General features: G+C 38.9%; 1 protein-coding gene across 3 annotated transcripts; it reads left to right on the top strand.

The window, feature by feature from the left end:
* The first annotated feature begins 551 nt into the window (after positions 1-551).
* AQP9 (aquaporin 9) lies at positions 552-25,790 on the top strand. Of its 3 annotated transcripts, none has more exons than XM_051629016.1 (7): positions 813-906; positions 999-1,057; positions 12,961-13,087; positions 16,644-16,781; positions 18,412-18,530; positions 20,169-20,386; positions 24,896-25,790. In XM_051629016.1, exons 2-7 carry the CDS (start codon positions 1,055-1,057, stop codon positions 25,056-25,058), a joined length of 768 nt encoding a protein of 255 aa, XP_051484976.1. In that variant the 5' UTR covers positions 813-906; positions 999-1,054; the 3' UTR covers positions 25,059-25,790. The 3 variants fall into 3 exon arrangements, with proteins under 3 accessions (XP_051484975.1, XP_051484976.1, XP_051484977.1); XM_051629017.1 differs by having other exon boundaries at positions 841-906; positions 1,002-1,057; XM_051629015.1 differs by lacking the exon at positions 999-1,057 and having other exon boundaries at positions 552-906.
* The last annotated feature ends 322 nt before the right edge of the window (positions 25,791-26,112 follow it).

Genomic DNA, 26,112 nt, shown 5'->3' with positions numbered 1-26,112 from the left:
GGAGATGTATAGTGCCTCACTTGCCTGTACAGCGACACAGGGAGCCACTGGACCAAAGCAGATTTAATTAAATGTTCCTAATTTACTCTGCCTCATTGCTATTTTGTAAACAGGGTGGGTCACTAGAGAACAAGGCATTCAGTCCAGAAAGAGCATTGTGAGTGTATATACAAATTCAACATGCTACACACCACAGACAAGACTCCTCATTACCCACTGAAATCCCTCAGAAGTGACAAGACAGGAGCTTTTGTTTGCAGGGTAGAGCGTTCACTCGCTTTTACAAGCTCCCCTTGCAAAGTTTTTGGACAGCCAACAGTACCATGGTTTAAATCCCCACCTAGGTCACAGAGAAATTTTCAACCATATTTTGATTCCTAACTTTGTGGTTTCTCTTTTGGTTTTTCTTTTTAATCAGGGTGACAGGAACAACGTTTTATTCATTTTTGCTTGGGAGAGAAAAAAAAAAAGTGCATCATAGCAGAAAAGGTAATTATTAATCCATTCTGCAAGAAAAAAAAGAGAAGAGTTCTGACTGTGAACTTACTCGTATTATCTATCCAGTATAAATAGAAGTGTAGTCAGAGAAGGAACAGAATGGAAAACTCATGATGAATTGTTAGGGCATGTTGAGTTGGTTCTGTCACTGCCTGCAGTCAGATGATTTCACTGGCTGTACAAGATGAAATCTCATATTTCAATGTATAAGTAAAAGTGTCAAAGTTCAGCTGAAGCAGGGACGAATACAGAGCAAATTTTGTGTGTATTTGTAACTAGGGCACCAGAGCAATAGAGGAAGCCAAAATGAGCCGGAAAAGCAGAAGCACTTTAAAGGAGAAATTTGCCTTGAAGAACAGCTTGGCTAAAGAAGCCCTCTCAGAATTCCTGGGAACTTTTATATTGATAGTAAGTGTCAGCTGCTTTCCTTTCTTCCTACTAATGTCATGTTGGACAGTGGTTGTAAGAGGACGTGTATGCTTTTTCTTGTACTGTACCAGCAGCTTGGTTACTGCCTGACAAACATTGTACAGCCTTGAATGAATTGCTTCTATTTATGGTAAGTTTGTAATTCTTTTCTTCACCTGATGTAATTCTCACTGGCTATTAAAACCAGATAACTTTATATATTACACTTTTCTGATAAGCATTGTATTTCATATAGGAGCAGAACTTCAGTGAACTACCACATTCTGAAAAATCCAGATATGCATAACGAATGTTAGTAATACTATCACTTGTTTTTTAAAAACCTCAGCAGTTTATTCTACTTTCACAACTTCTATTTGCTTAAGCAAACACACTGTATTGCACGTTAAGAGAATTTTAGCTGAGTATTTTTCCTGTGCAATACAGAGATTTAGCCGTGTGATTTGTAGTTAATTTAGTGGAAGTTGCATTGTCAAACCTTTAGAGGTTTTGTAAGTTAACTATTTTTTTGTTTGTTTTTAACTATGCTACATTAATTATACAGTTGCTTGGTCCTGTAGTGCTGCTACAATTTAGGCTAATACCTAAATTCCCTGTTGTTGTTTTGGTTTGTTTACTTATTTTCTTGCTCAATTCTTCTTTGCATTTTGCACTGGGACACAGAGCTGTTCAGTGATTTACCAGGGTAGAGAGCAGGCTGAATAGCAGAGCTGGAAGTCAAGCAGCCAAGTATTTATGCCAAACTTTTTCTTCCTCCTTTTAGTCTGAACAAGACAGTCTTGCTTATTACTAAATATTTCATCATAGTGAAAGGACAGAAAAAAAGTGGGCATAGTACTGACATTTTATAACTGTAACTGTATTAGCTAATTTTCAAGTAAATGGTCTAAAAAATTCCAGTAGCTCATAAAATACATGGAAATAATGTTTTTTACTACACTTCAGCCAACTGAAGTGCAGAGGCACTAAAGTAACATTATTCTCAAATTTAATATCATCTATAAGACATTATTACAGTAAGGAGCACATTTAGAAGCAAAGAGCACAAAGCACTTTACAAACATTAATGAATTAAGTGTCACAACACCCTGGTAAGGAGGGGAAATGTCATTATCTTCATTTTATATATTAGCAAACCTGATTACAGCAGACTGCACAGGAAGCCTCTGGCAGAACTCTGAATATAACCCAGATCACCTGACTTCCAGTACTCTGTCCTCACCACAAGACCATCCTCCTCCTCTTACCATTAATGCAATTAAGCAAGTGAAAAAAACGTATAAAAGTGCAGATTAGGCCACAAATGCTATTATTTAATGTCCTGCTGCACAAGACTAGAGGGAAATGCAAACCCAGAGCCCATTTTCTAAAGTATTCAACATATGAATATAGTAGAAAATGAAGCCACAAAATCGTTGTTGAGAGTCCGACTGCATTTCTCAGCTCTATTTTAAACCCATTCCAGTTTCTACCTTGGCTTAAAACAGAGAAGAGTCTCACGTGGATTAAATTGCAATGTTTTCAGTGCCTGGGTATCTTGATTTACGTTTAGACTGCACAAGTTAGTGCAGGTACAAAGCATTTATTACGAAGAAATGGACTTTTCTGCTGTTATTTCTTGCTATTGCTTTTACACTCTGACAGTAAGCAAGTAGTTTCACTTTAAGAACAGACAAATATTAAACCTTTAACTTAAATTAGAGCTAATGAAATCAGCACTCTGCTGAGTCAAGAGGGCAGAAATCCTGGAAAAACAGACACCATGCATGCAAAAGAAGAGATAGCTTTCTTCCACCATCCTATTACTGTGTCTTAATCCTGTTACAAAATGAGAAGAGATTTCTCAGCCTACAGCACAGCTGATGCAGATCTTTGCTGAAAGCCATTTCATGTCACTGTGATGGGTTTTACAGCCTGTGGGGAGCACCTGCGCCAGGGAGCAAGGCAGGGACAAACCTTTCTGTTACCCACATGCTCTGTCTGCAGATCAGTGCTAAGCAACCATACTTAAGCCTGCAACCAGCCTAGAACCACTGGAAAGTTAGCTGGGTGAAATTCTGTCCCCTCAAATCACCTATTTCTATTTTTTCTGCAGAACATAATCACAGACCACATACTGTTATGACCTTAAACTACCATCTTTGGTAACTCCCAAGCCTTGCAACTTATTTTCCAAACTGAAAAACATACAAACTGTGAAATTAATTTTAGGTCATCTAGAAAGTTGAATTACTCATCAGGCAAAAACCAAGCCTTCACCTGGGGGAAGAGGAGGGCTCTGCCTGCAATGTTGAACAGATTTGAGACAACAGGTACTGAGAAACTCACTGGGTATACAGATCGGATAACATCTCTTGGTCATCCTTATGAAATAATGCTGTGGTTCATATTGCAGCATGGTCCAGAGCACATTAACTGATTTTTTTTCAGATTAAACTGAAGTGGAAGGTGAGATCCAGAATCACAGCAAATATGCTGACCATCCATGGATATTCAATCCACTGGATCAGACTGGATACTCCTACATAATCCCTCCTGAAATGTCCACAGTCAGGTTCTCTGAACCAGCTGCTTGCACTGCACACCTTGATAATACAGACATCACCTGTGCAAGCCTCTCTTTCTGCTTATCAAAGCACCTCATTTCAACCTCTGAGGGTTCAGTGAGAAACACTGAAGTTTGGGAACCTGGATGTGCCCTGATGGATAAGTGGATACAATGGCATACAGAACAGCTGCTGTTTGCACCTGCCTGGGTAATCCTGCCGGTGATTAGCCTATTTTACTCTTAGACCTATTCTACTGGGGGAACAAGTATTTATTTCAGTATCCAGCCTTGAATTATTCCCCAAGACAAAGCACAGCTTCTGTAATTACACTCTGAAACAAAATTTGGGGCAGAAAACACAAAATGTACAGTCCAAAACCAAGTGCAAATTGCATGTGGTTTGGTTACGCTGAGCTTTTGGTTACTGTCTTGAACTATATCGTATTCACTTTGTAAGGTTCCATCAAGCTGAGAAAACGTTGCTCCTCACCTCTTATTTGATTTCTATAAAACAAACAGGGATGCGATTTTAACATAACCAAGTTACATTTGCAGTACAGGCAATGAGGAACATGCACTGTGCTGAGTATTTTTATTTGCAGATTATTTGTAAACTCCTGTTCTTTTTCAGTCCTTACCTCGGTGCTGTCATGCAATAAACCCCCAAGCTGCAAAGTTTAACTGTGCCATTTGTAATGTAGAATAAATCCACAAAAAACCCACAATCTACCCACACAGTTTTCAAGGAACACTGGAAAAGGATAGAATTGTTTTCCAGGAAATGGATACTGAGTAATGTGGGCTTTACATAGTGTGTCTGGAACCCACTTGTGGGTTCCCTCAAACCCACACCTATACAACAGGTCTCTGAGGTGGGAGAATACCTGCTGGTTTGTAGCAGGGCACCAAGAGGCTAGTGTGCACACATTTTGCAGGCTCTGATCCAGCCTCAGCCTTCTGTAGCTGGGGCTGCCCCTGAGGCCTCACTTGAGAAATATTTCTCTGAAAAGCTTTTTGTTCTCCAGCATGGCCCCTGGTTCAGTACATTTCCTCTTGGGACTCCTGTGAGCTCTCTGGGGAACAACATCTGGGTGCCAGCCCAAAAGAGTTAAAAAGCCATACTGCACCAGGTATATAGTTTATGTGACTTCAGTGAGTGTGCCTGGAACTCACCTATCCGGCTGCCTCACTGCTTTTAATCGTGGTTCTGTCCATAGTTCCCCTTTAAAACTTGGCTGCATTGCTCTCAAACAAAATGAGATTTCCTCTGGCTTACACCATTAAGTATATCTGAATTGAAACGGTTCCAAAAAGAGGAACCGAATGAGCCACATGTTTTCCTTTACTGGCTACTGCTCAGCTAGCATAGTCTGCATTTCAATTCCACTCTCAAAAGCATCTTACTAAGGACAGTTTCCCAGAAAGGAGCTGCACAGGAGCTAGCATTTCCCGAGTCCAGAGCAGTGTATGATCCCCTTGCTGAAATGAACATATTCCATTTAGCATTTAAAGACAAAGGGGTAGTGTATCTATTCCTGCCCCAAAGCTTAGTCTCCAGCTGGAGGTGAGGAGCTCCTTGCACAGACAGTGGAGGATGCAGTGCATGAGCACGAACTGATCGCATGATACCCCATGCTGCAAACAGTCCAACCAATGAGATAAAAGGATGTTTAACTTTGCTTACCAAAATATTTTTGTTTTTTTCATATTCTGATGACTTCACTATGTAAATTATCATTCTTGCTTTGTTGCAGAGTTAGTCTTGTCTGAAAGATCCTTAAGTATGACATTCCATGGATTTGCTCATTTCAGAAGATTAAAATTTAAATAAAATATCCATATATTTTTCGTGGCACTACATTCCAGCTCGTGATAATTACAATAATGTATTAGTTATATATATATACCATATTCCAAACATGCATTTGAATCCTCATTACATGAAAGCAAACGTAGTTTTGATCATTCACTCCTTAAATTTTTATAATTTAAAATTTCTAAGTAGTAATTTTGTAATAAAGAAAGAAATTTTGTGGGCTAAATTTTTGTGAAAGGGAGAATGTTTCTTTGTATAGGATGAAACTGCTTACAGCAAGTTTTGTTTAAAGTACAAAATTAAATAGCAGTAGCCTCCAACAGCTACCTGGTTTGCCATCAGCAATGAATTTCCTGGAGTACAGAATCTTGTATAATTCACTCTTGGACAGCAAAGCTAAGTTTGTCAAAGCCAGATAAAAGGCTATTATACCATATTAACAGTTGGTATTTTGATATGTCACTCAATAGCTTTTGAAATACTATATAATGCTACAAATACCATGGGGCCTTAGCAATGTTTGCACTCTGAAGAAGTGGTTCTTAACGACACAGAGCTCCATACGTTAGGGTCTCTAGCAGCAATGCCATAGTACAACCAATGAATAATAGAAGTCACTCATTAATCTAGTGTCATAGAATTTAATCCTGCACTTGGTCTGGACTAAAACAGGAATAAGATGCTTCTTTTCCTTGCCATCACCAACTCAGAGCCCCTTCTGTTTCTGCAAATGTACTAGCTGTATATATATTAACAGCATGACCTTTTGCTAATGATTCTGCTGAAGATGTACAAACTCTTCCTCTTTCTCTCTACTGCAATATATCAGCATTGCCACCAGAAGTCTAAGTGGTTATAAAGACCCTTAGTTGTGCTGAAGTTCAAGGTGTTCTTGCACACCGGTATTTTTTCTATAATTTTCTATTATCAAAATCAATTAACATTCTTTTTTTCTAGAAAACACTTGTGTTTCCCTGAAGTCATTATGAAATTCCGCTGAATAGTTAGCAATATGAAAGAACTGAAAGGTTACCTAATTGTTCTTCTACCCCAAAACGCTTATTACAGCAAATAATTCAGAAAAGTCACAGGAAATACTATGCTTTCAATACAAACTTCAGTATATGACATTTTTAATTTTCAAGTGACTCATTCTGTGTTGCATGAGAGTTTTAAAAGATAATTATCCTAATCTCTGCAACATCAGCCCCAACATAATTCAAGCTCTCCTTGTTTAACAAAGAGATTCTAGTAAATTGAACTTAATTTTCCAAGACCTTTTTCTGTAGATGCATTTTTTCTAGAAAGTTTTCATCTATAGGACTGAAGTTCAGGCACTCTCCCTGAGCCTCACAGAAGACTCACATCCTTCCAACATTCAATTGAGTGTGCAAAAAGTAAATTCACATTTTACAGACACAAATTTACAGGCTGTTTTTTCAGAAGTTTTGCCAAATAAAGAAAAGGTAATAAACACAGTAACTTTTAAAAACTGTCATAAACAGTTGGCAAGAATAAAATAAATGTAGTTTATGCCATAGTGAGCTTATATCTTCAATAAACCATTCTGACTAAAAGTGAATTCTAGCAAGCTCTCCAATTCATGGTCCAGTTTAAAGGGCAAACTTCGCTCAGTACTTCTAACCCATTCCTCAAAAGCTTCTTTACTACTAAAAGCATTCAGCTTTTTTTTCCAACAGAAAACATACTGAAGCTTTAATTACTCATAACCATGCACCTCCAAACACCAAGGCCCAGCAAAGATCAAGCCACCCTGTTCTGCACCCAAATGAAAGACTAACAGAAAAGATACACATTCCCTTATACTCCCAAGAGAGGACAGAAAACATCCTTTCTCACAAATTGCAGTGCCTGCCCCTGCACTCTCTGAATGGTACAGCTCCTCAAGCACTTTTACAGACAATAAAGACATTTTAAGAGTTTAGAAAGATTTTAGGCTTTTCAGTTGGTGTAGAGGAGAAAGCAGAGATGCATATCTACATCTCAGCTTAAGAACAAATGAGTAACCTGGGAGGAAAGCAGCATCTGAATAAGCTCTCTTTCTCCTCCAGGAGCTCCCAGGTAAGAATTTTTTCCTTTACTGAATCTTTTCTTCCTAGCCCCTTTATGAGACACCATGTTTCCCTCCTGAAAGTTTGTATCCAAATATGAAATATTTCCTTTGTCTCCTGAATACTCAGCAAGAGAAATAAACTTCATTGAAGAAACTGACTCAAACCAGTTGCCCTATATAATTCAGGAAAGGAAAGCATTTTAGCATTTCAGGATGAAGAGTGCAATATTAATCACAATAAAATATGAGAGAACGCAGACCTTTGCATTCTCTCTAGGTGATTTCAAGCTTTAAAATTTAAAAGCATAAGTTTTTATAACACAGCATAGTCTGTCCCTCAACATTTTCACCGTATTTTTCCCACAGAGCAATTTGAAACAGATCTTTGTATGTTTTGAAGAGCATTATATACACAATCCATCCAAAGCCTTATTCAATTTACATTCATATCCCAAGTAGTAATGTTTTCTGGCATTAAAAGATTGTTTCAAAATGGCAATCATTTTAAGGCTTATGTCTATGCTATTTAATTAACTAAATTATAAAGTTTTTTTTTTAAAAAAAAAACCTTATTTTATTAGATAGCAAGTTTGAACAAAATAAAGGCAAATCCATTTGAACCCAAGAGGATATTGGTTCAGTCCCAGGAGATCATCAGGAGAACGGATATAGCAATTTTTTTATTACTCCAAGTTTGATTAAATTGTAATGTACAGAAATCTCCCCCATCCCCAACAAAATATTTAATTACTGATAAAACAAGAGCCATGTGTTTTTAAAAGTATTTAAAAATTACTTGACTGATAAGCTGTATATCTTTATCTCACTTGAAAAATGTTAAGTACTGAGTTAACAAAAGGTAGCAAATATTAAACATTAAATTGGATGAGGGTTGCTCTTTTCCTGGAAGAACATGAGTTTCCTGCAAGTTGAGTTCTTGCAGAGCTAATGCCATGAATTCTACTGTGTCTCTATTTTTGTTGCTGCTAGCATTACTGTCCCTATTGAAAGAATGCTTAACAGCCCAGTCTGAATTGTAGCCCATGTCAGACAACAATAGCAAAAACGACTCTGTATGAAAAGAGCTTCTAATCCATTATAAAACATCTTATTATGAAATGCAACAGATCATTTACATTTTTTGTAAAAGATTTGCTTTGTAGCAAATCTGCTTAAGCATTTCAGAGATTGGAAATGAAAGCAAGTTCTTAAATACACTCCAAATTAAAGACTTTTAGGACACCATCAGTTTAGTAATCAGCCTCGTATCTGAAAAGTTTATTAACAGTATAATAAGCAACACCCAAACTATCTGTACATGAAATATTAATGGGGGGCTGGAGGAACTGTACAAGACTACAGAAAAACACAACCAACCTTCTAATGGTCTCATGGCAGTTTTAGTCAATGAGATCCCTACCTGTAGTGAAGGACAAATGCAAACACTTATCCCTACCCCCACGGGACTCTCTAACTCTTCCAGCTTGTATTCCTGATGTTCAGGGCCTAAATATGCTGTGCAAAGTCTGGCTGCTTGGAGAAGTCATGGAGGCCTCCCTGAGAAGTGAAATAGCAGAGCTTGCTCCCATGTTTTTGAGTGTCCCAGCAATATGGCTCTGTTTCTGCAGACTCGGAAAGGGCGACTTGAGCATAGCAGAAGGACACTGAGGGCAAGCACAGCTGGAGCCCGAGGCACTGCCCTGCCCCTGGGAGCCTGTTCCCTTCACAGCACTGCACGGGAACACACGCTCCAGCGGCAGAGTCCAGAGCAGTGCTGCAGGGCCAGCCAGGCTGAACATGGGGAACAGACAAGTCATGGGCTGGCAGGAAATGCCTGTCTGGGGAACAGTAGGAGAACATAGGTGGGAGTGTGGCGTGGGAAAGGGGCAGGGGTGCTGCCTTCCCTGAACAAAGGCATCCTTACAGAAAATTGTGATTTGGTGGAGGGATCCTTGGAGCTTCTTCATAATTAGCTGTGCTTAAGTACAGTTCTGTCCCAAAAACTACAACAGAAATTCTGAACTATTTTTCTAGTGTTTCCTTATTAAAAGTGTACAGCTTATAATTAACATATAATTTTTGTTAACTGCTGACTCTGTATTCCTTATAGCATGCTGAATTCTTGTATTTGTGTAGAGCTTCATCAATTGTATGGCCACACTCTGCCTGCAGGGACACCCATGGTTACCCACTGTAGGTATGTTAACTCCCCACAGCCTAACACCTGGTGATGTACAAGACACATCATTGTCTCCACACCTCTTGAAAGCAGGAGACTTGGTTCAATAAGAAGGGGCCTTTTTGTGTAAGCAATGTGCTTTAAGATGTCCAAAGCTTTACAGGCCATGTAAAAAAAAAAAAAAAAGTATAAAATTCTGTATTCAGATCTTCCAGGAAATCCTGTTTACACTGAAAAGTGCTAGTACAAGCATTTGCAAAAATCCTGAAAATAGCACCGATGGAGACAAAATTATCTTTAGTCTCTCTGATGACGGGGATAAAGTTCTGCAGGTTTCCAGAGAGTAACAGAACATGATGCTCACTAGAAGTCAGTTGTTTTCCTTTCCTCTGTTATGCAAGACAAAGAGAAGGATCTAATATCTATGAGGCAAGTATTTTGGCAGAGTATGTGCAGACAGCAATTTCACACCCAAACATGCTATTTATGACAGTAATCTAATTACTTTGTGAGCCAAAAGTACTGAAGATACTCCAGTAAATTTAAGCAGATCAGGCTATAGACACCTGCTAAGGTGAAAACCTGGAAACCGTAAGATAAGACAAGACAAGATGAAGAGATCTGGCTATATTCTACTGCAAATTAAACCCCCATCAACTCCATAGGCTTCAGTCAATGAGTTTATGTGAGTGAATCTGATGGCTGAGCTTGGCCTAGAAACTTCAAATATTTAGTTACAACTTGATGATCTAGTTGGTCTTGACTCAGCCAAGCAAGATTCATAGGGTATTAAATTGCTGCTCATGAAATTCCATAATTAGGTGGTAGTCTCCAGTTATGTCAACCTACCTATAGTAGGTATGAGAAAATTGTTTTCTCACTCCTTCTTAAAATGACAGCAGATGGAGGAAATATTCCTGTGACATGGTTTGGGTTTGCAGGTTCCATTCCCAGCTTCCCCATCCCAGAACGGGCACACAGACTGTGCCTGCAGTAGTGTTCATTCACTGGACAGGAGCAATATTCCCCGAGCCAGAAGCCAGAGCAGCTGTGTTGAAGCTGGCTTGGATGACTTTATTGCAAATGCATTTTTCTGAGACTGGTTAGCACAAAACCAGATCATTTGGAGTTGTGTATTTCCCTGTGATGTGCACCAGGCTACTGAACTTGCTCCATGCCCAAGCTGTATCTTTAACTACATCTTCCTTGGTGCAACTCCTAGAACACTCCCTTTGAGAAATTGGGGGAAATTAAGGACAGAGCTAATTGCACCTCCTTTAGACTCGTGCCCTGATCTTAAACTTCATAAATTTCAGTATACCCACTCTTTCCATGTTAATTTAAACATATAAATACAAGATGAGTTGAATTGTCTTGTGAAGTTTTAAAAAAACGTAATTTCAGCTGCAGACAACTGAAATGTACCTTGTTTTGGTTTTATATCTGTATGTGCCTTTGAGCTGTGAGAATTGCTAAATCAGCGCTACGAACAGCAATGAGAAAATGCCTAATGTAAGCACATGTCATCCCTTGCACAGCAGTTGATTACAGCTTGGAATATGTCTTGTAACTTTCAATTACACAAGCCAATAAACTATTGCTATCTAACACCACCCTACCCTTACGTAACCTGACAGCTGTAACACTTTGGCAGCAGACAGTGTTTTGTTTGCTTGCATGATTATAACCTCAGGGCAAGAACTGCACCTGGGTATATGACACACTCTCAGGGCACTTTTATGGCAGAAACTCTGCTTTGCAAAGCTGGTTAAGAGCATAATTTTACTGAGAGCTTTTCTGCCACATTTTAGTATTAGTTAAAACCCTTGGGGAAATAATGGAAACAAGAGTATTACTTTCCCTGTTTCAATTGCATATATTCTATCAGGACTTGCTTGTTAAATCTCAATCACTAAATCTTTTTGGTACAGTTTATTTCTAAGGCAGTAGAAATCTTCCCACTACCTCGCAGTTTCTGAACACAACTGCCTTGCAACTGGAAGTATTTATAAATTAACTAAACTTAACGTATTTGAATATGTATAGTTAGGAAGAATATTTACAGTATAGTCATTGGTGACACACAGTAATGGCAGAACACTAAAGCAAGGAGATTAACCAAGGCAATTGCATTGGCTAAGATGGAATGAAAAAAAAAAAAAAAATCAGATTCCCATGTCCATCAAAGGAGGAATACATATATATATTAAAAATATACCCAAGTTAACATTGAAGTAATTAAATTTGCTCAAGATAAATCTAGTCACATCCCAGAAACGCTATGATTCAGATCACTTGCAGAGAAGCAAGAGATTTCAGACTATAGATATAATTTGAGAACTTCCATAGAGTGCTGGGTCCTTACTCAGCAAAGCACTTAGGCATTAATTAAAAAAAAAAAAAAGTTTTCAGACACAAATTCATCTCTAGCAGAAACTGATCTGCTAGTCTATCTTAAACTAAAGCCTTTTATACCTTTGAAAATCTTTCCTACCAACTTTTAGAGGACCTAAACATGTGCCTGAAGATAAGCACAGAGCTCTTATCCTTTTCCGTAGAACACATCAAGCTCTCAGTTTTTGCAGAAAGCTAGCTGAGTATGACAAACGGAGAATTAACACTTTGAAGTGTAAGTAACCAGTTATTTTTACATCTGTCTGAACAATAAAGCTAAAACATTTGCCTTATTTCACCAGGATTTGCCCTAACATGTCTTCTTTGCCTTGGTCCATAACGCTCAGATTTTTACTTTTGTTGCCCTGAGTCTTGATTCTTTTTGCATAGCTCTGGATCATCCTGCCTGTTCCAAATTTCTCTCTCTTTTACTGTATCCACTTTAAATAAACAATATTAAGGTCTAACAGTTCATATTTTGATAGAGCAATATGTGATATCACGGCAGCATAAAATAGTAACACACATTCTAATCCCCAGAGAGTTGTCTCATTCCAGAGTTTCAGCATTAAATATTAAAAGCTTTTTAAACCATCTTTTGTAACTTTCACAGTAATGTTTTCATTGCTTATAACAACAACCGGGAACTGAAAACTTACCACACAGAATTAATTCCCTCTTCATTTTCAGATGCAGAGATTTGTTGTAGAGCCTGTGGGATCTTGTTCAGGATACAAGTTCTGATCTGTATCCCACAATTGTACTCGAAAACTGTTTTCTGGGGTGAGAACAATCCTTCTTAGCAGACATTATTCCTGGTCACAGAGTAGGGGAAAATAAAGAGCAAATATTCATTGCAGCAAAGGTAATAATAGCACACACACCACTCATCTCAAATTCTAGCATTTTTTCAATATTTAATAACATTTTCAGCTATACCTGGACATCAACAGGAGTAGCAAAGTAAATAGTAACATTTGACAGATGTGCTCATGGTTTTACATTTCTGTTTTAAAACACAGGCACTTGGCTGTGGCTGTGTGGGCCAGGCTGTCCTTAGCCGAGGAGCACATGGCGGGCCCATGACAATATCGGTTGGATTCGCAATGGCAGTCACCATAGCAGTGTATGTGTCTGGGGGGGTTTCCGGTAAGAGACTTTTTTTTTTTTCTTATATAGCATTTATTGCCACAGTTTTAAGGCTACCTTATTAAATTACTTCCATTTCCTGATATAAACAATTCTGTATCTAGCAATAATACGCATCATTACAACAGAGTCTGCATCAGAGTTTTGCTAGTACATCTTTTGTGTTCTTGTTTCCTTCTGCTCTTTGCATTTGACAACTTCTTCCATTAAACTCTGATCTGAACTACAATGTGCAAGCCTTGGCAGACAGCTGACTTGCATGGAAAATGGTCTGTGCAAAAGAGAAATCTGCTTGGTTTTGCTTGGAAAATTCTGTCCGTCAACAGAGATGACCAGCACAGGCACTGTGTTTAAGGAAATAACCATAAAAACATACAGAATCTAGCAGTCACCAGCTCAAATAGTTGCCAGCTAAGTAGAAGGCAGAACAACCTACTAATGGGTATAATGAGCAGGACTTGCCTTAAGAGTACAATTTATCTCTCCATGTCCTACAGCAGGCAGTAGCAAGTCTGCTCCTGCCTGTTTGCTTATTCGTAGAAGCAGCAGATCACAGACAGCACAAACAACAAAAAGATCAGTACTAGAGACACGTTCTGTGACACACTGCCAATGCACTGGCACTGCTCCTTTTTTTTTCTATAGCATTTCCTCATTATACATTGGTCAGGAATCTCTCTTTTTTCTGTAGCTGGGCTAATTAACCAGTGTGTCTACATGTGCCATAGTGGGTGGTGTTTTGTCTCCAACTTCCACCATTCAGTTGGGCCAAGCTAATACCAGAAACATTAGCATAACTGCTTTTAACATTTAAATTCTCCCTTTAAAGTGGAAAACAATGAATGTAATAATACATAATACTATGTGTTATAATACAGAATACTGTGTTGTATGTGGTGTATATATTGCCCTCCTAAAGCAAATGGTGCCCTTTTACTCTAGTTCTCCTAGAGGAATTTCTTATCATTCATAAAGAGGGTAAAGTCGATCTGAGCACATATCTCTAGGTATAATTAGGCCATTATAAATAGTTGCTATAGCAGAAATTACTGTGGCTATTTCTCTTCTCTTTTACACACTATTTTACAGAGACACCATGCATGAAAAGGTTTCTAAGCTCACATTATAAAGTGCTCAAGGTACTGCAAAACAGGCAGTCTTGTTACTGTCATTGAAACACAGCAGAATAGCTCCTTCACACCCCACATCAATGTGGCAGTACGTTCCTATTTTCTGAACAACTTTTAGCTTCAGCTCTTAGCTTACATGGAGTCAGGAAAACTCTTCTACTGTAATACCATGGAAAAAAACCCTGTAAAGACACTAACCTGTGCTACATTTGCATCTTTAAGGGATACTAAACTCTATTACGAGTTCAGTCCCAGCAGGGCAGAGCAGTTGCAGATGTTGCAGGGTTCTGCTTCCTGTGCTCTTCCCATGACAAAGGATTCTGCACGCAGTGCATTTTCTCTGTGAAAGAATAGAAACATATTTCAATAGGATGTGACTATCCAACATCTGATTACTAGTGGACACTTTAAAATATCAATTCCTATACAGAATTTGTTAGGAAATTTTGTGGCTCTTTGGCCATTATGTCTCAAGCTTAAGTACTGCTAAGATATTTTGCATCAGTTCTTTATGAAATTCTAAATTCATGGTAACATAAAACATACTCGGTGAATTTGAGCACTTTTATCTAGGAAAATCCCCCTTTTTGCTTTTCTTCAATTTAATTTTCCTCGATCTCTAGATAATTTCCCACCATTTTTTCCAACTTAGCATTTAAAAAAAAAAACAACAACAAAACATTACTAGGATCACTGGAACTACGAAAGAATGGGGAACACACTGTCCAGAGTGGACTTTCTAAAAAAATCTCACAAAAAAGGAAACTACCAGTGGCACAGGAACCAAGAATGTTTTAACTCCCTTATGCCAGCATGACAGCCCTCAACTAGACTTCTTTCCAGATTTCATGTTGATCTGACATCTCTAATATTACTGTGACTTGCCCCGACCATCATCATAATCAGCCTGTATTATACACAGGTGGGGAAAAATATCAGGTGTTGAAAGAAGGGAAAATTATTCATTCCAGCCAGAGTAAAGAACAAAAGACAAGACAACAATTTATCAAAATTCATATGAAGGGCTGTTAAATAAGGTACCATCCATCTATTTGCTCTGTGCTAAAGAATTTGAAACACAGTGAGGAATTCAAAATTAATTCAAGACTGGCGCTACTAGGTCAGAGTTTTGGAAGTGATACAAAGAAGGTTTTATCCAGCTTGTTATCTGTGTTTGTCAGTTCATTATGTATCAAAGGTGCCTGGATTTCATAAGATAGTGACTTGCTGACCCAAAGTGCAAGCAAACACAGAAACTGTACACAGAGGCCCTTTCTCCATCACTAGCCTTTGACAGACAAAGGTCGTGCTCTTTTAGTTATTTTATTAAGACAAAGGCCATTTTTTCTGATAACCATATGGGCTGAAATTAGACTTCACCTGGAAGGTAAGCAATGGATCTGCCATGACCTTGCAAAACTTGGGTTTTCCTGTACTTTCACTGTGGAGCATTGTCTCATTCATTTATTTGGCAGTTTCTATTTCTTAAGCATCAATTGTGTTTTTGTAAAAAACTATGTTTTCCAAAAGCATTCAATGCTTTTTTCCACATTGATAAAACATGTTGAGGGAAGCAACTAGCATGTGACTTGATAATAAATATATTTTAGAAACTAAAATTGTCACAAAGAATTTCAATGTTGCTGAAATCTTTTCCATGTGTGAATTTAGGTGTAGCTACTTGTAAATGCAAACGAAGGAAATTCCACAGGAAATAGAAAACTGTTTCAACACAGCTAGTTTATCAGTTTCCTCATCATGGACCTTTTTGGAGGGTGTAAGAGCTTGATGAAAAGGTGTGATGAGGAACTACGCACTGCTGTCCCCAGATAGCATCTGGGCATAGCTCACCAGCAGTCAGCATGATGCTGCACCACCCTAAAATTATTTTATCTTCATGAAAACAGAGTTCCTCAGTAGCCTCAGGTTGAAGACAGGGACATAAACATGACTTAAATCCAGGGGACTTCAGATCTGTCTCAAGATACATGATTCAAGCCAGTCATAGTTCTTCATCTTAATATGCGCTTGCTAAATTGAATAAGCATTCTGCTGCCCCAATCCTCCCTTAAAAATAAAAAAAACAAAAGCCCTTTGAGTGGGGCCATGTCTAGAGCATATCCCATCACAACCAACAGGGCAGATTTAGGCTTTTTCTAGAAAAGTTAGCGCAGCATTCTGATAAGCAGCACGGTTTGCAAACATCAAGAGGGAAGCAGGATCTTGGTGAATATTGGCTCCCTCCCACCCCCCAGTTTTGTCCAACTTGTTTCAGTTTAATTGCAGTCAGCATTTAATTGCAAAATAACATCTAGAAAAGTATGTACTAGTCTTGTGCTCAAAAGCACCCACATTTTTACAAATTCTTCACCTGTTCTCATGTATCTCAGTCACACATACGACTTATTTTGTGATTTATTTTTCAGGTGGTCACATAAACCCAGCCGTTTCATTAGCCATGTGCGTGACTGGAAGATTAAAATGGACCAAATTACCAATTTACATATTAGCACAACTCCTGGGAGCATTTGTTGGAGCAGCAGCTGTCTTTGGGATTTATTACGGTGAGTACACCTTAAACACGCTCACAGGACAAACTAGAGGTCAGGCAGCCTCCAAGGCCCCAATTTTTCAATGAATGCCAAGCAGGCAGAGGACTCTGTTCACACGGGGCTAATGGCAGGACTGAATCTAAAGCCATAAAGAAGGAAGAAGGATAAAGAGTCTGAAGGGGAAAAAAAGGCTCAAACATTGCAGGTATCGTACAATTTTCTGAAACATTAATACTCCAGGAAGCGTTCTGAAATTTAGAAAAATTATTCATGGGAAATCAGATACTCTGAGATCATGTATTTCTCAGTAAGTATTTTAAATTACCTAATAGCCAGGATACAGGACTATTCATCTTCCAAGCAAATTAGAAACATTAAAGCCCTGATCCAAGTGCCTGTAGGCAAGTATCACCAACATTGTTCATTGAGGTTACAGGATATGAGATCAAGTCCCTCCTGACTAAACTTCAGACCACCCTAGAAAGGTAGCTCTCCAAAGCAATGAACTCCAGGTTGAGCGATAAAGGGGTCATACTAGAATGGAAAAAGGGGGGAAAAATAATTAAAAATTACCCCTTGAGACTTGTTTATTTTACATGGTGTGCCACAAAGCAAAAAAAACCTTGGTAACACACTCCCTGATTTGAAGAATCCACTCAGATCAGTTACTTCAATCACATACCCCAAAACTGTGCTCCTACTGTTTGAGCCCACCTCCTCCAAACCCTTTCTCCTATGGGGATTATGCCTGCAGTCAATGCTGGGTCTGGGTGCAAGAGAGAAAAAAGGAAAATGCCTGTTGTGTGTCAGAGATTTGCTCAGCACCAGTAGTAATCATGACTTTCATGAGAGATGGGAAGCTGTTTCTTTACTCACAAGTATCACCTAATCACTGGATCCATTTGTTACTCATACCTGTCTATACAGATTTGAGAGCTCCATCTTATTCTAGCATTGCCAAGGCAGCAAATTATTCCACACAGAAGTCATATTCTACTATTTAAAATATGTTTGAAATATATGAACATAGATATACATGTACATGCAATATACACAAATCTTTACTGTATATATAAAAACTAACTTAAATATTCTAAGACTGAAGTTTTGGGGCTAGCCTCAACTGCTACTGTGTAGCAGTTGGGTGTAAAGCCCACACAGAGTGAAAAATGTAAACTCCTGTAGAAGAGGAGGTCTCTCAGGAGAGTTCACTCCCAGAAGTCACCACACAACTGTCAAATGCTATAGTAGTAATTCCTGGTGGCTGGGAATCCACAATAGTACAATCAGGATGCTGTGTATTTTGAGGGGGCATCATGCCAAATATAGCACCTGTTACAGAATAATGCAACTGTGTTCAGAATAGTCTTTACAGTGAAGAATTTGGAGCAATGAGCAGCAGAAAAAACAGCCCCATTTTGAAAGCTGTGATAGATAGAACAAGTACTTCAGGGCACAGGAGGAGAGATGAGGCAGGAAGAGTATGATTAGTATATCACATCAAATCCATTAGCTACTTTTCCAGAAATACTATCAGTGTCAGTTGGGAATATGAACTGCACAGACCTATCACATATATTCTAGTCTTAGAAAACCTAATGTTTATGGAGAAGTGCAACCAGGTAATCTTTGTTTCCTATAGATGCCTTTATGGAGTATAGCAACGGAACACTTCAAGTCACAGGACCTAATGCAACAGCACACATCTTTGCAACATATCCAGCTCCCTATCTGTCCCTCATAAATGGATTTGCAGATCAGGTAAGTACACTTCCTGTCTTGATTCTACAATTTAAACATACTGAAAACTGTAAAACCAAGCAGTAAAAAAATGCATATGTATCTAACAGGTATGATGACTCTCACCACGTCATACATCACTGTCCAAGAGCAATGAGAATGCAATGCTGCTGGGGGCGGTGTGTTTACGTTTTAGTCATATTTTACAAGCAAGATAATTTCAAGTTGTTCTTTCCACATGCATCATATTACTTGTTGCACTTTGCATGGCTCGTATGTATTGCATTAAAGAGATTTTCCCCAGTATAAATCAGTGCTTCTCCATAAACTTTAGCAGAGCTATGTCCATTTACATCAAAACACAGCCTATTTTGCAGACCTGTTATTCCTTAAGTAATGCTTAAGCAGCCAGATTAACACACCTTGAACAACTGAGTTTTCTGCTACCATAAATCTCCTTCCTAACCTTCTCTTCACAAATAGATTTGCAATATTTGTTATTTTTCAAATGACTGAAACCGAAGAAAATCTCCACTGTATTTCTAATCTGTATCCTCTAATCTCACATATCCAACAAAGAAAAACAAAATTTCAGATCTTCTATCTACTTCTAATCAGTTTACCTGTCTTCTTCAGGCATACCTGAAATAACTACACTGCATAAGTAAGCTCTAAAAAACTAGGGATTGCTGAAGCACAGGAATTCCTTATGTAAGGGATTTGAAGATATTGAAATCTGGCTTCAAAAAAATCTAAACACTGTATTGAAATTGTGTAAGAAAGACAGTTCCGATTTTTCCTTTGGATCAGTCAACTGACTTTCCCATAAGATCTTTTTGCCCATTTTAAGACAAGAAAAGCCAGCTGACAAAAATAATTTTTAAACCTCCCCAAACTTCAAATTCTTTAAATCATTATGGGAATTGAATGTTTTGATTGTTGAAACTTTTTTGTTTTTCCCCTAAGTTAATGATTAGCAAAATCAACATTTACAAAGCATTTGATTTAAGCAGAGCAGCACTACCATCAAATTAATTCCAAGAACATTTCCTTCAGCAGCTCAATTAGCATATTCAATACAGAGTTCATGCTACAGTTACATGTGCAACCTTAATTTAGGTAATTCCTAAGTTTTTAGCTGCCCAGTTTTGACTTTGTTCACTTCACTTTTTTTTCTTACATTATACAATGCCTGGATAAAAAGGTGCATGTTTAGTCTAATTTATCAGTGTAAGGTATAGTCACATAAAATACTTCTATATCAAACATAACTGATTGTATTGGCATAACAGAACTGCCCAAAATCAAGTACATTGAACTGTTAAATTGATAGGAAGAAGTGTGGAAACAAAGCATCAGACCTTACATGGGAGATGCCTTCTAAATCCTCTACTCTTTCCACACCAGGTTGTTGCAGATTTTTTTTTCCAAGTATCCTCAGCACATTTACTGTCTTGTTCTTTCAGCACAGGTATCAAAACTTCTCATTACTATGAAGTAGAGAGGCACTGGGTGCCAAATTTTGCTATTCTGTATAGTGGGATAAATCTAAATACCACCTCTAAGCCACCACAATCCACAGCTGCTATGGCCCCTCTTTTCATTATTGGAAAGAATCTGCACATATTTATTCAATATTCTTTTCTTTGCATTGGCCAGGTGATGTCAACAGCTGTTCTTCTTCTGGCTATATTTGCTATTTTTGACACCAAAAATAACAGCGTACCAAAGGGCCTGGAGCCAATTGCAGTAGGAGTTCTTATAATTGTTCTTACTTGCTCCTTGGGAATGAACAGTGGCTGTGCCATGAACCCAGCCAGGGATCTAGGCCCAAGGCTCTTCACAGCCATTGCAGGATGGGGGATGGAAGTATTCACGTAAGTATGCCTGGATATGAAGTAAAATGCCCTTGGCTAAAATTGCTTTCTAGGAAAAATCCTGATTCAACATGGTACCAAGTCATACTTTATATGCATATAGGTAATTCTTTGCATACCAGAAGCAGCTATTCATGCACTTTAAGCCAGACATCTTCTAGAAACTGGGCTGTAAAAAAGATTTCCTGCTTCTAGGGCAAATGAAGCATGCATTATCTCTAATATCAACCATAGTTTCAAGCAGACCCTTTCGAAAATATTAGAGATTCCTAGAGGTCACTGAAAATGCAGGAGTTTTTTCTTTTCTTGTTAGTTAGGCTGGAGACTATTCATTGGGTACTGTAAAAAAAAAAAACCACAGACATCAGATTGATTTAGCCTATTATTACTACTGAGTTATTGCAGAAATATATAACAATCTAAAAGCTTGACTTCCTGCCTAGGAGCAAAGGAGTAAATGAAAGAAAGCTTCCTTCATTTTCCCACATTTCAGAGCACTCTCAAATCCCTGTGCATGTGTGCACGCACGCACGCACATGCAGTCTTGGCTGGCCAAATGCACAGCTAATGAGTTGCATATCAAATCCACAGCTTACACATATCCAGCCTAAGAGGCACTCTGGGATAGCTAAGTTAGAGTAATCTGTCACCAGGAGGTAGGTCTTTTGGCTTATTTTTGTATAGTTTGTTTTTCCAGTTATTTACAAGTAGGAATCCCCAGAAATACTATAGACAACTAGAGAGTTCTGGTTAATAGAGATTTCATTTTAGTTACTTCACCAAGTACAAATAATCTGTATTTATTATTACTTCCATCTACACAAATCACATGCCTTAGTGGAGGAGAGCAGCAGGAAAGCTTTTTTCATACAAAAAACTAGGCATGACATATAACCAAGTTCAAGGGAACAGGATACAACAGGAATATGTTCTCATCTATTTACAGCACAGATCCAGGTGGGACTTAGGAAGAACTGGAGCTCTGATAGGTACCTGGAAACTTTGGATTAGTTACAAGCCATGAGGAAAGTCTGAATCCTGTGGAAAGGCTAGGATCCTGAACTGCCTGATGCTTTGCTGGTGTTACATGTGCATAAGAAACTGCAAGTGATGCAGCAACAGTTGACAGCTAAACACTGGATGTCTCAACTCACCTGGAATTCACAACCGTGAGGCAGGTGCTTAAGCTCTCTAGTAAGGCATGCCCAGGAACTGGCACCTAAGCATGAAACCTCCACAGTGACACAAGGGAGGCACAGAGCATCAATTGGAGTGAGGATGGAAGCACATCACAATGACTGAGTCACTCTCTGTCACACTCTGCCAGCAAGTATTGAGTGCTGCCTGCAGAGCAGGTAGGGACCACCAGGAAAGCCACACTTTGGAACAGATCAGATAGAAAAGGATGACAGTCTCTACACCCTGAGCCCAACTAAATGCTCTAAACATTGAGATAATCAGTTCCCCTCTGCCCTTCCAGTAAATTCTGGCTTTATCATGTTCTCTGCATGGTGCATTTACCCCAGCCAATGCAACTGGCTTTGTCTTGGTTAAAAGCTCCATTAGAAGCTGTTGACCCACTGCAGCTGGAAAGGGTGTCTGTCTGGCACCCTAGAGAGAGCACCATTTCACATGAAACAGGCCTAGTCAGAACTGTAGCCTGCTCCTGCAAACTGCTCTCCTACTTTTTGGGAGCAGGTGTCACCAATGACAACTGTGCCATCAGTAAAGACAACTGCTCAATTTAGAGACCTAAATGTTACAAATTATTTGTCCTAAAACCATGGAGATAAACAGGAATCTCTCTTAAGCACATGTTTAATATTCTAATAAGCTTAAGACAAGTTTTGGGCACTGAAGTTTTGTGTGTAGTGAGAAAACAGTCAGAGCTTGGGTACAACTACCAGAATTCTGGATTTTGACAAGCGTAACAGAGTATGAAGTAGCAACGAGAAAGTGAGAAACAGCTCTAAAGAAGATTTCACAGCAGCATTTGAAGCTAGCCATAGCATGTTTCAGCCTTGGTTCGTTGCGGGCTCCGTTGCACCTCTGCCGAGGCTGGCTGTGAGTGGCAGTGGCAGTAGCAATGACAGGGGACCTGCCGTGCTCCCTCCCAGCGCTCCTCTGCCGCGGTAACGCTGACACCTCGTGGCTGCCAGCCCCGGGGACAAGTCGCCCGGACTAAACTAAACTGCATTTTGGAAAGGGTCAGGAGACGCAGCTCTTGTCTGCACAGGGATTTGGATGGCAAGTCTTTTGCATTCTTGCCAGAGTGTGGAACAGTAGCCAGACAGCTTCCACACAGCTGAACACCTGAATAATCCTGGCATGTCTTATAGAAAACAGGGTTATCTCACCATCCCGCAGCAGCTGGCTACAAGAGAAATGTATTTGCAAGTCTAAAATGGCCAAAGTTCCTAGACCACTGCAGTTTCCTAGACATTTTTGCAGTTAACCCCCCTTGCCAGGCCTGTGCCCATGCCTCCTCCCACCTGCTCTGCCTGACAGCAAACACACCTGATTATGATAAAGACATAGCTGGATGTTTTCCTGCTAACTTGGCAGCAGAGCTGTAAGGCAGCTAAAGGTAGGGCACAAGGGAACTCAGGTTACTTCAGTGAAGCTGCCTCTGCTTGTCACAAAGAGTTCGTGCTCCTGTGTCAATGAAGGAGGATTGAGTGTCATGGAAACTCACAACTCCGCTGAGTCCTGATCTCATTTCAGCTTTGGCAACACCCTCGATAAAGACTTCACACCCATTACGTTAGCAGAGGGTGTCTGTCACCGTTTGACTCAGGTTAACAACAATGCTCTCAATCCCCTCCCCCTTCCACCCAGTTGGCTGAAGTGCAGCTGACAGCAGCTGCTGCAAATACAGGCCATGATTTGGAGAAGGTCATGCAGTAGCCAACGAGGCACATGTCAGTTCATGGAACAAGCCCAGAAAGAAACCTGCCAAGAAACACCTTCATTATATGCCCATGAACAAAGGCAGGCACACACAAAGGAATACACACAACTACTTGATAAAGACTTTGTTGTGCTGATTAATTCAATAAAACCTTAGTCCGTGCTTGTTCCAGAAATTCATGAGCTCAATAGACATTCATCACTAAACAACTCAGTAGAACAGTATCAGGAGTTATTTTATATCCTCAGGGCAAGACCTAACTAATTCCAAAGGCAAAAACATACACAATGAAACCATTTCTGAATAAGGAATATTATCATCAATAGGGCACTGTGGGATCAGCCCAGTTCCATTCCTGTGTTGTGATGTAACCACAAGTTCACTTGAGCATAAATCTATACAACTGAGTGCTGAATAATAATCCTTACAGTTGAAAAGTTCCTCTGGCAGCTTCTTGCAAACTTCCTCTCACATATTAATTTGTCCCTTTGTATTTCTGGGAGAAAAAAAAGTTACTTCTCTTATTTTCAATATGCATGGAATTGAGGTGTCTGGGTTTTCACTGCAGATTGATGTATTCTGTTCATAAACCCTGTCTTGAATCAAACACCTTCATCTGCCAGTAAATAAAGTCTGTGCTCTGAAACTGATACTCAGTGATATACTGTCAGAATGGGGACCCCCAGGAAAGGGAGAACAATTCTACAAGCCCAAGCCTCCTGCATAAAGCAACTGCTGTTGTTTTATACCATTTCATGGTGAACTTGTTTCTTTAAAAATGTTCATAAATCTACATATTTAAAATGAAATCCTAGTAACCGTGCCAAGTGAATGTAAACATTTTAGTGGAGCCAATATGTTGGACTTTCTTACTGAACATAGCAATTCTAAAAAAGATAAAAGTTTTAGGTGTATAAAACTTCTAACTGCTTATTTACTTCTAACTGAAAGGTCCCACATTATAAACTTAGACATAAGACACTCCATCATGAAATCTGAATCTTCACCACTCTAGTCAAATATAACCCACTTTACATTCACCATGATTTTTATTACATTCCTTGAGGCAAATATACTAAAAATCAAGTATAATCTATTATACTTGTCAAGAGGAACAACATATCTACTGTTGCAGGCCTAAACCTGCAAATCTCCATGCAGATGAGACAACTCATTTTTGCAACATATATTTGCATGAATCACTCCTGAAAACCTATTCATGAGCATCTGGCAACAGCATCAGTGAAGATTGCTGTGCAATAAATACATCCCAGTTCACTTCATTGTAAGTCAATGAAGCCCATTTTCCACAAGGGAGAAGCTATCTCCTGCCCCCAAAACAGACATGCAGTCAAGAGACCTTTTTTTCTAAGGTGCAAGTAAAGCACGTAAACTAACATACCTGGTAGTTGTTACTTAGCATTTCAGTCACAATATAAAGACAAAATAGAAAGTGCTACAGTACAGTGAGTGTCACACCACCATATTTGTTCACTGCCAAATATAATGTAAGGTGTTCAAAAGAGTAACAAATAATAATAATTCTTGGGGGCGTTTTTTTGTGTGTGTTTTTGTTTTGTTTTTGTTTTGTCTTACAGGGCTGGGAATAACTGGTGGTGGGTCCCTGTTGTTGCACCTATGCTGGGAGGTGTACTTGGAGCAATGACCTATATTGTTCTTATTGAAATTCATCATTCAGATACTCAGCCAGGAGAAGAAAATGATGTGTATGATAAATACGAATTGACCAACGTGGAGTAAGAAGTGAAGAGTTTTCTCATTTTGTTGTGTAGCTTTTACGCAAATGATTGTTTGGACCATGTTACAAAACCTGTATGACTCAAGCGGAAATTCACATTTCTAGGCAAAAAAATCTATATAGAAGACAAGTTCAAAACTAACCTCTTTTCATGAAACATCAGGCTGATCACATTCCAAACTTGGAACTTGGAGGTGGGAATGGTAAATTGTTCTTTTCCTAAGGCTTTCAGATCCATCTCCTAGATTAAGTTGCAGTGAGATGATGCACTGACCTGTTAATACAACACATATGGTGCTAATCATGCTGCCTAATTAACTGAAAAAGATGAGGTATTGTTACAAAATAGCATGCATAGGTAGTTAATTGATTCAGTGCTGAATTAATGTGCAAGAGCACCGCTCACTTCTTACAGCCATTATTTAAGAAAGGATCACCTGAAAATAAAACACAATGCCTGCATTGTCAGAATGTAAACCGAAGTAGTTTTAACTTACTAAATCTTTATGGAGCCACAAATTGATTGGCAAGTAATCAACTCCTAAGTGATGAGGTTTAGTAACACAGAATACAATCACAAAAGGTAAAAACCATGTGCTATAAGATCAACACCAAAAAGACAAAGGTGTACTTCTGCACAGGTTTTTTATACAATTATATTCTGTTATTTTTAAACTATTTTCTTGACTTTTGTGCAACCCAATATTAAAATCCTAGCCTAATATTAATCTGAACCTTTTCCACTGTGCTTTCTGGACAAAATTCATTCCTGTGGAGGTGGGCCAGCAACAGAGGCTTCTGCTGTGCAGAGGTCAGCACAAGGCCTATGTCTGTATAAGCTTTAAAGAGGCCTTCTGCTGTTGTGGGATTTCATCCGCTTTGTGGGAGTGATTTTTATTTTGGTAGCAGTAATTAAAACTAGAAACTGGTCTCAGACCCAGTCCTAGATCTGAATTCCCCAAGGAAGACCATCTCCACATCAGAGCTCTGAGGCATGGGTTCTGTTGCCAAAGAGAAGTGGTTGGACATACACCACTTCGTAAATATCCAGCATGG

This window comes from Apus apus, chromosome 10 (assembly GCF_020740795.1).
Source record: "Apus apus isolate bApuApu2 chromosome 10, bApuApu2.pri.cur, whole genome shotgun sequence".
Lineage (NCBI taxonomy): Eukaryota > Metazoa > Chordata > Aves > Apodiformes > Apodidae > Apus > Apus apus.
The sequence above is the reverse complement of the archived record's forward strand: the minus strand, read 5'-3'. Positions and strand labels throughout refer to the sequence as shown.